Consider the following 12,966-nt stretch of genomic DNA (forward strand, 5'->3'; position numbering starts at 1 on the left):
AAAAGCAACCGCTTTTCATGGCACTTTTCCTAGTGGAAAACAGCTCTGGGCAACAACAATACACCCACATTTGATGGCTAAAAAGTAGCTACAAAAACAGGGCCGGGTCACTTTGAAACACCCATGTTTGGTGGGTAGAACGCAGCTCAAAACACAGCAATTACTCACTAAAATACTACTGGTTTTGTTGATTGTGGGGCTCCAACAATGATCTGCAGTTATTCTCAGCTTGGCAAACATTTGGTGGCTAAAAAAGTCAATGGAAACACACAATGACTTGTTAATACACAACCCGACTTGTCATTTGTTGGTGTCAAACAGTGAGATGGAGCGCCATCCCCTCTATCTCAAGATGACAATGTCAACTCATATACATGACGTCACTGTAGAAACGTTGATATGAAACATATGTAGCAAACAAATGTAAGGTATTTGTGGTGTGCAGAGATGTACAATGCCAACATTTTCTTTTGCAGACCAGGCTGTTGTTTCATATAAAGACACTGTCAAAACAAACATGTCGAATGGTCATCAGATGAGCATTACATGATGTGCACTCATATTCTCAAAGGAAGCCGCTCTGTTTAAATGAATTTTTAAATATTAAGTCGTAACTTCTTGAATATAAAATTGTTTTTTAATCTATGGTAAGAGGTGTGGCTGCAATATGATGTCATATGTTGTGGAGAAATGGGCAGCTTTAGTGGCGGTACACTCTGATTAAAAGACAGTTTTTATGTTTCAGTCATTGATGAAAAAGTGTCTTTTGTAAGGATGTTGAAATCATGATTATCAGACAGACAGCATGTTTTTTTCTATATTTATTGTTGTTGTGCTTGCACTTGAATGGACCGTATCGTAGTTTGACCAGCCCAGGCAGACTGGGACACCATTAACATCTTCACAACTTGACACTTTAAACCAACACAGCTATGTACCAACACAGGACACGGGATCAGTCTTCCTTCTAGTACCTGATCTAATGTAAGCCGGCATATGTTTAAAGTTGAAGAAGTTTTGGATGTATAGCTGGCCATGTAGCTCAGACACTTCGAGCCTCCTTGGCAATGAGAGGGAACTGAAAAGAGGCAGACTTTCCTTTTGGTTCTGAATCTCTGTAGTGCCTTTTTTTCATCCTCCCTGTTTAACTCCCCTTCCTTTAGTGGCTCTCTAGGCAGCTGGGAGCCGCCTGGCAGGGGGATTCTGCTCACACTTGGCAGCTTAAAAATTTAATGAGACTTTTACTTCACACTTCATCCTGCTCTCTTTATAGCAATGGAGATTCTGCTCACTGATATCCTGACAGGCCTAACTGGGAAAACCTGGAAGATAAACAAATGTGGCATTGGATGCTTAGCCGATAAGCCATACGATTCAGGTGTCCCGAGGAAAACCAGTGGGAGGGCAGAGTCAGTGTATAGACCTCCTTGAAAAAAGCTTTGCAGCAAGTGGGACATACATGTAAGAGTGTAAAAGAGAATGACATAAGGCTTTTATACAACCAGACATGTCAGTTGACAATAAACCATGTTTCTATCATTCAAGCAGGCACACTCCGGGCTAATTCTAGTTAGAAATGAGGTATTTTAGCTTAATACCCTCAGATTATAAAACACAGCCTTCCCCTAAAGTTAGAGAAGCAAAGCAGGAACACGCAGCTCTCATTACCGAGAAGGGTAGGCCTTTAATAGCTTTTTCTTTTTTTTTTTTTACTGTGAAAAGGAGTTAAAACACTCAATATGTATGGGCTCATCTCTTCTATATTCTGGTCCTGCACTGCCCTGTCCTGGACTCTCCCAAAGTTAAACCTCATAATAAAGTTAATGATGCAGATAGTGAAAAGCTGGACAGACACAACAGACAAACCCTGAACCTGTAACGATGCCAAGGTTAACCTTGAAGTGACTGTGTGTAGACTTAAAGGGACAGTTAACTACAAAATAAATAAAAAAGCAAAACACATTATACCGCTTACCTGCAGTTCTATTTATCAGTGTAGATTGTTTTGGTGTGAGTTGCAGAGTATTGGAGATATCGGCCGTAGAGATGTCTGCCTTCTCTCCAGCACGTTGGAACTAGATGTAACTTCGCTTGTGACGCTCAAAAGATACATCTAAAAACTCAACAGCAATGTCACTTTCCAGAAAATCATGACCCAATTACTCAAGATGATCTACAGACCTTGTTGTGAGAAGTTTCCTTAAAAGACTGTGACCACCACAAGCCAACTGCCATCTAGTCACTCTGCAACTCACACCAAAACAAGCTAACAATAAAACACTACAGGTAACAAGAAGAAAAGGAGATTGAGAAACAGGAAGTATATCTCTCATAGATAATCTGTCTCTTGTTTCTATCCTGTTTATTGTAGAATCAAACAGGGCTCTCTGTGACCAGCAATAGTCTCGTTCCAGTGTGGCAGGATGGCACTCACAACAAGAAGCAAACAATTAGTCACTCAGCTGACCGGAGTACAGATGTCAGCCGGCTTGACAGTCTGACAGTTAGTCTGTCAACCAGTTTGCCAACCATCTAGCCAACTAGCCTGCCAGTTAGTCAATCGTTCAACTAACTAGACAATCAGCCATTTAGTCAGGCAGCCAACTAACAAACTGGCCTCTCACCTACAATCCTTCAAACATGCGATTCAACCAGCGAGCAAGCCAGAAGCCGAGGGCCAGGGGGGATGTCGAGAAAAGTGGGGAGAAAGAAAAAGGGAGGGGATAAAATCTATATGCTACAGTCGAAGAGTCCAGTGCTTGTCTTTGAGCATCTCTGTAGATGTCTTTATTAGCAGAACTCCTGACACCGCAGCCAGGGGGGATATGCAAACAAAGGAAAATAAAACCTTATTATAACAGCTGTTTATAACCGCTTACCTTTAGTCCAACACCCAGATCCAGCCAAACCAAGGTACACCACTTCAGCCCTTTAAAACCCCCAACCCCCAACCTTCAATCCAGGCATTTCACCAGTCACCACTGTTATTGACAATCTTGCATCAATTTCAAGGGGCCTCTTATGGTGACTGACACACAACCTTTCTACACTGTCAGATCAGAGTAATATTTCGGCCTTTTATGTGGATCAATTGGCCAGTTTGGGGGCGCAGAGGGGAGAAGAGGCGGAGCACACAAAAGGTCAACTGTAGTGCTAAATCATTTGAAGATTCTTAATGAAGGGTGTGTGGCAGACACACCTGCTGTTTCATTATTGGGCTGCAGAGAGAGGTAATAGTATTGATAAGGGGACGGATAGCCGGAGCCACAGAAAGTAAAAGGGAGGGCCCTAAAATGCAACATTTTCTTTGAAGAACACTTTCACCAAGGTCAATCGCAACCACTGCCAATTGTAGCTCTTATTTCAAATCATTGTACATTGCAGATCTTTTAACCTTATCTGCGGGAAGGAACACCAAGTTTACATATATGTACTGTACCGGAGGGGGGAAAGCTGGGAGAAAATATAAAGTATTTATGTCATGCACAGCGAGTCTGCTCTGCCCCGAGTGACTTTGAACATGTTAAACACTGATTGAAAGAACGGAAGGTTTCTGTCTGCACATCTGCCTACAGAGCCGTTCACTCAAATGGAATATTTTTATTCCTCACATATCCCTGTTAGGTTCATGTTTATGTATGCAAGCCACAAAATAAGGAGGCATGATTCTCTGCAATAATACAAATGTGCAATGATGTTGTATCCAGAATGCCAAAAAAAATTCTGACGTGCAATTAGAGGAGCTCACTAGATATTGATGTTTACACCGGTTGTTGTTGCTAATGAACACAGCATACTAAGAAATCTGATATAATAACCTATAGCATTCTTCATGCTCTAGTATCGGACTTTTTAAGCCTTTTGTTTGTGGCTGTCTCTAAATATGTGGTAAATGCAAATGACTCCTGAAGTGGCTGAAAGCCTTTTGGGGATTGAGGATAAGATGCTGTAAGACTGCGATCCTGCTGTTGAGTGACTGAGCAAGTGTTGGCGTTTAAGGTGCATGCAGTAAATCAGAGTTAAGTGTCCATGCTGTTTTCTCCACTGATTCCTGTTCCCTCTCTGCCGCCTCAGGGTGCTTCCTCCAGCTTGGTGGTCAAGTTTGCCGACACAGACAAGGAGCGCACCATCAGACGTATGCAGCAGATGGTTGGGCAGTTTGGCATCTTCAACCCAGCCATCGCCCTTCCCTTCAGCACCTACAGCTCTTACGCACATGCGGTGAGTTGGATAAGACACATGTAGCACACACAGAACAACTCAAATGGAAACACATGTATTTTTAACATGGTTAACTGGCTGATTACATGTAGTATGCAGTAGAGTAGATGCATATAGGAGTGAAATTACAGTACAGCTGATGTAAGAAACCATCCCAAGGGTTTCCTACATGTTTACTCGCTGAATCTGAAACTGTCCAGATGCTGGAGTCCTGCCATCTCACCTTGTTCCTAAAAGTCCTTGAAGCTGTTGTTATCATTATAAAAAATGAACTAAACTGATTAAATGAGTGTATTTTAAACGTGTCGCTTGTAGTAACCCACAGAGTTGCTACCGGACTTCATCTTATATTTTTTTGGTTTTATGGCCTGCAACTTTACTTTTTGGTTTCCTCTCATCAGCTTCATTTTCAGCCACAGTAGGCAGCTGTTTTCTTCAAACAGCTCTGAAAACATACTGTGCACTACCTGTTTAGCACCAAATTGTAGACAAAGTTAGTGACTAGCTGGTGATTATAGGGGGTCATTGAGCAGCTTAAGTTGATAGCTGATGTTTTCTTCAGGAGTTGGTGGAGGGAGAGCAAGAGTAAATATTGGGGTTCATGAGTGTCCAAAGGAACTCTGAATGAATAAGGTTGCTCCATATCCAGGAGATACATTTCCTAACTAGTTTGTCATGTCAACTAAAGGCCGAGACAAATCAAACTGACATTAAATAACCTGTGGCAATGAAGACCAACTGTTGTGTCGTCTGCAGCAAACTAGCAATTATACTCTGTCTGCATGAGAGAAATCACTCCAGCACGCTGCAGTAGTCTGTGTTCGTCATTAAAAAAGGGAAACCGGAACCAACAAGGCAGATTCAAGATGCTAGCCAGCTAATTAGTACATTAACAACACAGTTCGATGTTGAAAGAACAAATTATATTTAATGTGTGCTAGACAGTTTCTGCTAAAAAGCTGAATGGCAAAAAATAAAATCTTATCTTATATGACAAGTCTGTTTTTATATCACACCCTCTTGACTTCACCTTTTTGTTTGCTTTCTTACCACTCCACCATCTCCAATGCCAATTTAACATGCTGACACACCCAAAAAACAGGTGACAAGGGTCAACAGTGCAGGACATGGCACAAAGGCTAGAGCGACAGACGCTCACCGATGGCCCAAAATTGGCCGACAAATGACTCCTGAATATGTCAGTGTTTATAGCTTTTTTCTCCTTCCCCAAATTGGTCAAAAAATCTGGATTTAAATGCATGAAACTTAAAACATCAATTCCAACAATATCAACAGGAAGAGTGTGGGAAGCTACATTCTATGCAGCCAATATTTTCAAAGCTATTATTGATCCAACCCCAGGACAGTGAGATGAATGGACCGGAACAACACAGGCGGCACCATCCTTAATTATAAATCTAAGTTTTTGATATAACTGTACCAAGTGATGCCTTCCCCATGTTTGGTGAAAAGTAAGGTTGCTCCTGACTCAGAATTATGCCAGTTGAATCGGATTTGGCTGTTTAATAGAATTATTCACAATTCATTTTGTTTTTCAATATAAAGTTTTAAAGTTTGAAGAGTTTCAGTGGGACATTCAGTATGACAGCAGCATTCACATAATGTAGTAAACAAGCTAACGGCGCTAACGATGGATCGCAAACGTGAAATTTTTTTGTCGACACAAGATATAAAAAAAAAACAGTCACAGACAGCATCACATTAAGTTACTGTGAGCTGCAAATTCACCACTTATAAGTAGGAGTTATCTCCTCTCTCCTCCTCTGTGCTGCTGCCTGCTTGTCGGCAGCTGTCTGTTCCAAAGAGAAGTATCAAAGTCAAGAGTGCTCACTCTGCAGCAAAATCTGGGGACCAAAATGCCCCCAGAAGAACTCTGCACAGCAAACTGACCAGCAAAAATAAAATGCTCAGCTTGAAGCAATTTCAATGGACAAGTGATGACTCAGATGTCCAACTTTCAAAGGGCAGCCCTAGTGATTGGTACCAAACACGTCATTCTCATTCATCCTGTAATCCACTTTGGTTAGTTGAGTGTATTGCCGAAGTGCGACCACTGATGTATTAGAACATATGACACATGGGACACACAATTTAACTCCTACATTTGGCCTTTTGCTTGGCCGTTGTTAAGTCCAAATACACACCAGGTTATTAAACCCAGCTCATCTGCCACTGAAATACGTAGTTTATAACTTTTCTCGTACTTTAAGTACACAGAAGGACTTTCCATTGGCACATTTTGTTTGTTTTGATCCCTGCTTGGTAGATATTCTCTAAGTGAAAATTAGCTTGCCAAACTATCATCACTTCCATCAGCACCACTTCTTCATCCTTAAGCAGAGCTGCTGTGCCACACATTCAGGCTTTCACTACCCACAGCACGTCGGCACACACACATTTAGTTAGCTCGTACCCTCCAACCCCTTCATCAGCTTCCCTCTGCCCTCCCACCCCCGCCCACCACACCCCCCCTCAGGGCATGGCACCATACACACACAGCAGACCCCTGGCTCTTTGATGAGTTCAGACAGCCTATGCAGCCCCTCTCACCATGCGCCCCCTCTACCCTCTATCACACTGCTTCTCTACCCTTCCCCTCTCCCTCCCCCTGTCCCTCCCTCTGGGCCCATGAGATGCTTCAGGGGCCACAGTTGACTCAGAATATTCCATGGGCAACTTATCTGCACACAAACTTTCTTCTTCCCCGCTGAGGCAGAGCACACACACATACGCTCTCATGCGCATGCACACACGCACAACCTACTTGAAGCAGGCTAAAATGAATTTAAGAAAAGCTTTCCATCCAGCGCTGAGATAAAAACCTGGGCCTCTGTCACAGCACACTGCATAAATACACATAAACATCAGCTGAGTATTTATTTACAGAGAAGGAGGAACACAAATTCATTTTTTCCTGTACTTATTTGGATGTTAAAGTTATATATTTTCCAAATGCCAGGATTAATTGTTGACGTTAGCCAGGTCTTGGGGGCTTATCCATTTCCCTCGTTTTCACATCACAGCCATGGGACCCAGTGTGAAATGTGCAAATTGACCATCCCAGAGTAATTGCGAGGCCATCTCTTGTGCTCTCCCCAGTAAAACTCCCACCTTCATTACCATTCATGAAATGCAGCCCTTTCCCAGGAAATGTGGAGAAATGCAAATGTTTAAGGGGTGGTGGAGGCAGTGGCGGTCTGTGGGGAGACCATTGTGCCCCGCTCAGGTTGGCCATGACTCTTATTTACTGTGGCAGAGACCCGTGTCGACTCATACAGACGCACACAAAAGTGTACACACTCGCACGCACCACGCAGCAAATGTTCTTTCTTTCACTACCCCCCCCCTCTCTCTCATACACATATATAATATGACAAAGAGCAGGATGATGCTCGGAAATTGAGTTCCGAGTGAAAGTAACAAGGGCACGGGGGATACTTCAGCATTAGAGAGAATCAATTACCATTAAATCTAAAGGAGAAATTGCACGTATGTGGTTTCTCGACACAAAGATTATACAGCATGAATGATGTTAGTGAAGGTGAGATTCTCCTTGTATTAGTATTATGAATCACACAGACTGTGGGTGCCATGCACCTGCATATAATGAATTTAGCTAAATAAAGCAAGTCAGTGGAGGAACTCAGAGGCAAGACAACCTTGGAGATAAACTCACTGCAACTTTTGATAAAGTAATGAGTGCACAAGAGGCAGTAATAGATTATCAGTAAGGCTCTTGTTTTCATATCTGGCTAAAGACTTATTTAATGAGTCTAAATACCTGTTTGGACTGCTAGGTACGCAATAATGTGGAATAAAGGGAAATATTAGTTATCTTTAGTGTGGGTGTCCTGCTTGTGCAGCAGTTATGATTACATTACAGTCATTGGTGCTGGCTGCATGTACATGGTGTGCAGCCTTGATTCCCCTGTAGCCACCGGGAATGTGCTGAAGTGATACGACGAATGTTTCTTCACTGCAAGATAAACTACACATATTCCCCCAAGACGAAAAACCTGCAGTGACACAAAAAGGACTTTATCTCCAAAGACACACTACACGTTCGCCCACTCTCCATATACACTGGCCAAGAGAAGAGGAGGTGGCACAGTATAGAATACAGACGTGGGGAGAGATGGTATATATAGCTATAACCAAGGAGTACAGTAAATGGTAAATTCAAAGAGCTACCTCTCCACTACAGCAGTGGATAGGATTATAGAGTTGAGCTGACAGCCAGTAAATTGGATTTTAGTCAAACCACGAGAAGGAGGGGGCTCTGAACACAAATTGGAGGGGTACAACACTGACAACATATGCCAAAAATGAGAAATGTGCCATTTTCACGATAGACACTGACACTGGTGTGCTCTGACAGGAGACATCCTATTTGCAAAAAGGTGATTTCATAAAACACAAGCGCAAGGAGAGCGAGAGAGTGAGATTCCTTGTTTCAATCCGGCTTTAGTAGTGAGTGATAATAGTCCTCCCATGAATCGCTGAATGCAAGTAATAAAACCAGCTTTTATTACCTTTTGTATTTCTCCTTCAAGACACAAACATCGTATTTGTACACGATTAGATTTGATTCAAGTCACTTTTCCTCCTTCGTCTTCTAAAGCCGTGTCTCTCTGTGAAGACAGCCATTTTAGCTTCCCTTGGTCTCTTAAGGTGGAGGACTACATGCTGTGTCGGGGGACAAGAGAGAAGTTTTAGATTTAAAGGCGCCTCCAGCACCGTGCCCCTCTTGCCTCCCTAAAAGATGCATTGGACTGAGTGCGAGATAGATAAATGAGAGGAGAGAAAATGGTTTAACTTGGCGCTAATAGTGACAACGTGTGGGAGGATGAGAGGGAGGATGATGACTGTAAACTCACATTAGGAAACATCTCCCCCTGTTGGAGGGACTAACATTCAAACACGGCACACATGAGAAATGATGGTAACAGATTACTGCATCATTTAGCTGTGCTGTAAACTGCCTGCACGCATACACACAGGAGCATGTGTGTGACCTGGTTTAGTTGTCTTATACTTGCGAGTACGAGCTCTGCACACACAACAAAGTGCATCAGATGGAGAAATCTATTCAAATCTCTCTGTGGAAATACAGCCTGCCAGCATGGGGGTAACAAATGAGGCCCTTGAGCTTCAGTCTTCTGTGTTCAGTCTTTTAGTTCACCTCATTGACCTACTGTCCCCCTCTCTCTCTCATTTTTTCAACCTTTTTCACCCTCTCTCTCCCTCTCTTTGTCTCTCTCTCCCCCCTCCCTCCCCGACTGGTTGGGCTATAAGGGGTCACATGTGACAGTGCTGAGAGTCAGCGAGTCACAGAGCAGCGCTACAGAGATAATTGCCATGTGATAAAGAGGTGATTGCCTGCTGGCACCAGGGGAGAGTAATGCCATCAGGTTGCAATAAAAAAGCAGATGTCTGACACTAAATGAATGCTGCTGGAGCCCGGGCAACTTTTTTTGCTCCCTTTCATCTCACGCGCTTCTCTTTTGTCCCCCTTGTTTCTGTCTGCCTTTTCTTCCCTCTCCCTTTCTTTTCAAGTGGAAGCAGAAAAGGTTGTGTCTGTGATGATGAAGACTCAGTTCTGCTCATTCTCTACCGCAGACATTTGCTATCTGCTGGGTAGTGCATAAATAAAGAAACAGGAATGGCTTTTGAATATAATGCCTTTGAAATTTTGAAAAAGAAGAAGAAAAAAAAGCATATGAAAAGTAAAATGGAACGACTTTGAATATCTCTGTCAACATAACCACTCTGCTTTCAGCTCTTTATTTTATTTTTTTTATCAGCGCCGGTTTGTATTAACTACTGCATTCCAACATAATTACATGCTTGGGTTTCCAATTTGCTGCATTTTAATTTGGAAAGAAGCATCAATGAATGCCAGAGTTGTTATCCATGACAATCTGACGGATGGCATTAAGGATCATATTATCTAAAACATGCAATGGGAGAGAGGCTAGTATTCTGTAGCCCTCACTTCCACTCCATTATGACTCCATCCAGGCCTGTAGCTTGTATCAGCCACAACGAATAGCCTGCAAGCTTATTAGAATCAGCCCTAAGTCCCCAGTCCAAGCGGAAAGCAGCGAGCAGAGCCAGAGAAAAGACAAAAAAAAAAAGCAGTGAGTGGTGTGACAGTGTATTTATTCTGTAATGCCAGCCCAGTCAGACCCTTCATCCTGAAGTCCAACCCTGTTCACATCCTAATAGGGGGGCAGTCACAGCATTGCCAAAGCAAGGGAGCCCAAGATCCTCTAGACCTCTTTGTTTGTTTCTGTGTCATTGCTTTTGTTTAGTTTCTTGTTCCTTTGCTGTCTTTTGCAGCTATACCCCCTTAAAGGCTCAATTCATCTTATTTGGAAAGGAACGGATGATTCTCATTTGTCACGTTGAAATTATGCAAATGACAAAAGGCGTTAATAGATAGCAGTGGCAAGGCTTGTGGCTAATGGATGAGATGCCAGCGCTGGGCATTCTACAGCGGGACAGCTGCTTTCAGGTTACCTGACAGGGGCACTGAGGGAAAATAATTGGCTTTCCCGTTGCAGGGTCCCCATGCAAATACAAGCAGAGTGGCATTCTATACCTCCAGTGTCTCACAATATCGTCATTAGCATTAGTGCCAGTGGCAGAGGAGTTTGATTTCTGCTTATATGAGTCATTCTCAGGCCACGGCCATCAGCAGCTCCCCTGACACGTAGCAGCTACACAGTATTAAACGGATGCAGAGACAGGGGTAAAAGGTTGGTTCTGCTGTGTTTGTATTCCTATACCACACAGGTCTGCATAGATACATAGCCAGCAAAAGATTGCCGATTCCCTAGATGAACCCACTGGTTCACAAGCGGCAAAAGCCATTGTACAGTGATGGATTTTCTTCTGAATTAGGCATTCAGCACGTGGTTTGCACGGGGAGAATTTAAGCTGAGTGCAGAAACTCAAATAGTCTCTATCGCTCTTCATGCATGTTGTGTGTGTGTGTGTGTGTGTGCTTGCGTGCGTGCGTGTGTGCGAGCGTGCGTGTGTGTGCGTGCGTGAGCACAGTGCAGGGCAGCGGTGCATGCGAGCATGAATAAACACTCTGTGGGCTGCATTTGATGGAAAATAGTTTCAGCTCCCACTTCTCACTTCATGCTAAGTAGAAATGCAGAGTGAATGAAAGGCTATTGATTTTATCTCTTTGTGGGATTGTCCAACGGGTGAAAATCGACTGCCATTTAAATTTTCTGACTAACATACTGTATTACTAACATGGTCTGGAATCTGAGTTGCTTGCTACGCCTGCTTGAAAAATATTGTTTTAATGACTCAGGGTCTGGATCCAGTGGCACCTCAAAACAGACGTACCAAAGTACACAATGTTGTTTGGCAAATGTGTGTCTCTAAAATGACTTTTCATTGGCAAAAAAATGGTCATTTAATGAAGCTCCAACCACAAATGTATTCCATTTTTTGAAAAATGACTTCTAATTTTTGGCAAAACTAGCCCAGAGACAGGCTTGGTGGTTTCTGACTGAATTATAAAACAAAGCTAATTTTAAACTCTGGATGAATGTCAGGCTACAAGCAGCAATCATTACAAATACATCAGAAAATTTTAGAGATGAGGCCAGGGAAAAACAGAGAATAACAGCCGTCTGTGGCATTTCTATACAGCCAGAGTGTTGTGAAGTTTGACAATTGTAAGGAAAAAGCATCACAACTCTTCTGCAAACTTTGCCTGTTCCCTGAGCACAGAGATAATGTCCACATGTCAATGCCTTGATTTGTATGAGCCCAACAGACAGCTATTAAATCGTTTCTGCAGCTGGTGACAGGCTTCCTGCTGGGTGGATAGACAGATTCACTAAACATAGGTTGACAGGCTTCTTTTTTCTTCCCTTTCTTTTATTCCGCTCTACTTTCTCTGTACTTCCCATGCACTATCCATCCATCAACCTCAACATACATCCCTCCCTCTGTTCTACCCTTGCTATGTTTCTCTCTCCTCTCTCGCCCCCCTTCTCTCGTCTTTGTCTGACTCTTTCCCAACTTACTATATTTTTCATTACCATCTGTCCTCCCCTCACCTCTCTTGCACCCTGTTCTCCCTCCTGCTCCCTCGCACATGCCCCATCCAACCCTCCTTTCCTCCACCCATCTCTCCGTGTCCCTCTTCTTTAGCTCATGCAGCAGCAGGCAGCCATCATGGCAGCAAGCCACGGAGGTTACCTCACGCCTAGTGTGGCTTTCCCCGCCACACAGATCCACCAGATGGGGGCGCTCAACATCAACAGCCTCCCACCCACCCCCATGACCCCGGTGTCGGGTGAGTTTCATCAAGCCCTGGGTGAGCACTTAGTTTCATTCCCTTTCCTCTTGTGAGTGTGTGTTTGTGAGTTGAGGGACTTTTGTACGCTTGTGTTAATGTCATACTGTTAGTGTGTGTGGGTTTTGTGTGGGTATGTGTTTTTCCACATGCCAGCGAGGTTCTTGTAGGTCAGCTGGTGCTTCTGATCATGTCTGTAGGAATATTTGCATGTATATGTTTGTGCGTGTGTGTGTGTGTGTGTGTGTGTGCGTGCCCGTGTGCATGTGTGTGTTTGTGTGAGAATAAAAAGCTTGAGCTGCAGCAAGGCCAAAAGGAAAGGTGCCTGGTTCCTTCTATTCAAAAATGATTCCACTTGAGAGAAAGAGGGAGTAAGATTAAAAAAAATGCAGTCAATT

General features: G+C 43.2%; 1 protein-coding gene across 7 annotated transcripts in view; it reads left to right on the forward strand.

Annotated features, from left to right (window-relative positions):
* The window catches only part of celf5a (cugbp, Elav-like family member 5a), a 220,148-nt gene that overhangs the window by 187,091 nt on the left and 20,091 nt on the right, over positions 1-12,966 (forward strand). For 4 of the 7 annotated variants that reach the window (XM_088077880.1, XM_042482195.2, XM_042482205.2 and 1 more), the window contains exons 6-7: positions 4,075-4,221; positions 12,424-12,589. In XM_088077880.1, the coding sequence (XP_087934006.1) occupies positions 4,075-4,221; positions 12,424-12,589 (313 nt within the window). The remainder of the gene's footprint in view (positions 1-4,074; positions 4,222-12,423; positions 12,590-12,966) is intronic. The other 3 variants (XM_088077881.1, XM_042482215.2, XM_042482210.2) reach the window with 2 other exon arrangements.

The sequence above is a fragment of the Plectropomus leopardus genome, chromosome 5 (genome assembly GCF_026936395.1).
Source record: "Plectropomus leopardus strain MGB_pleo_1.0 chromosome 5, ASM2693639v1, whole genome shotgun sequence".
Taxonomy (NCBI): Eukaryota; Metazoa; Chordata; class Actinopteri; order Perciformes; family Serranidae; genus Plectropomus; species Plectropomus leopardus.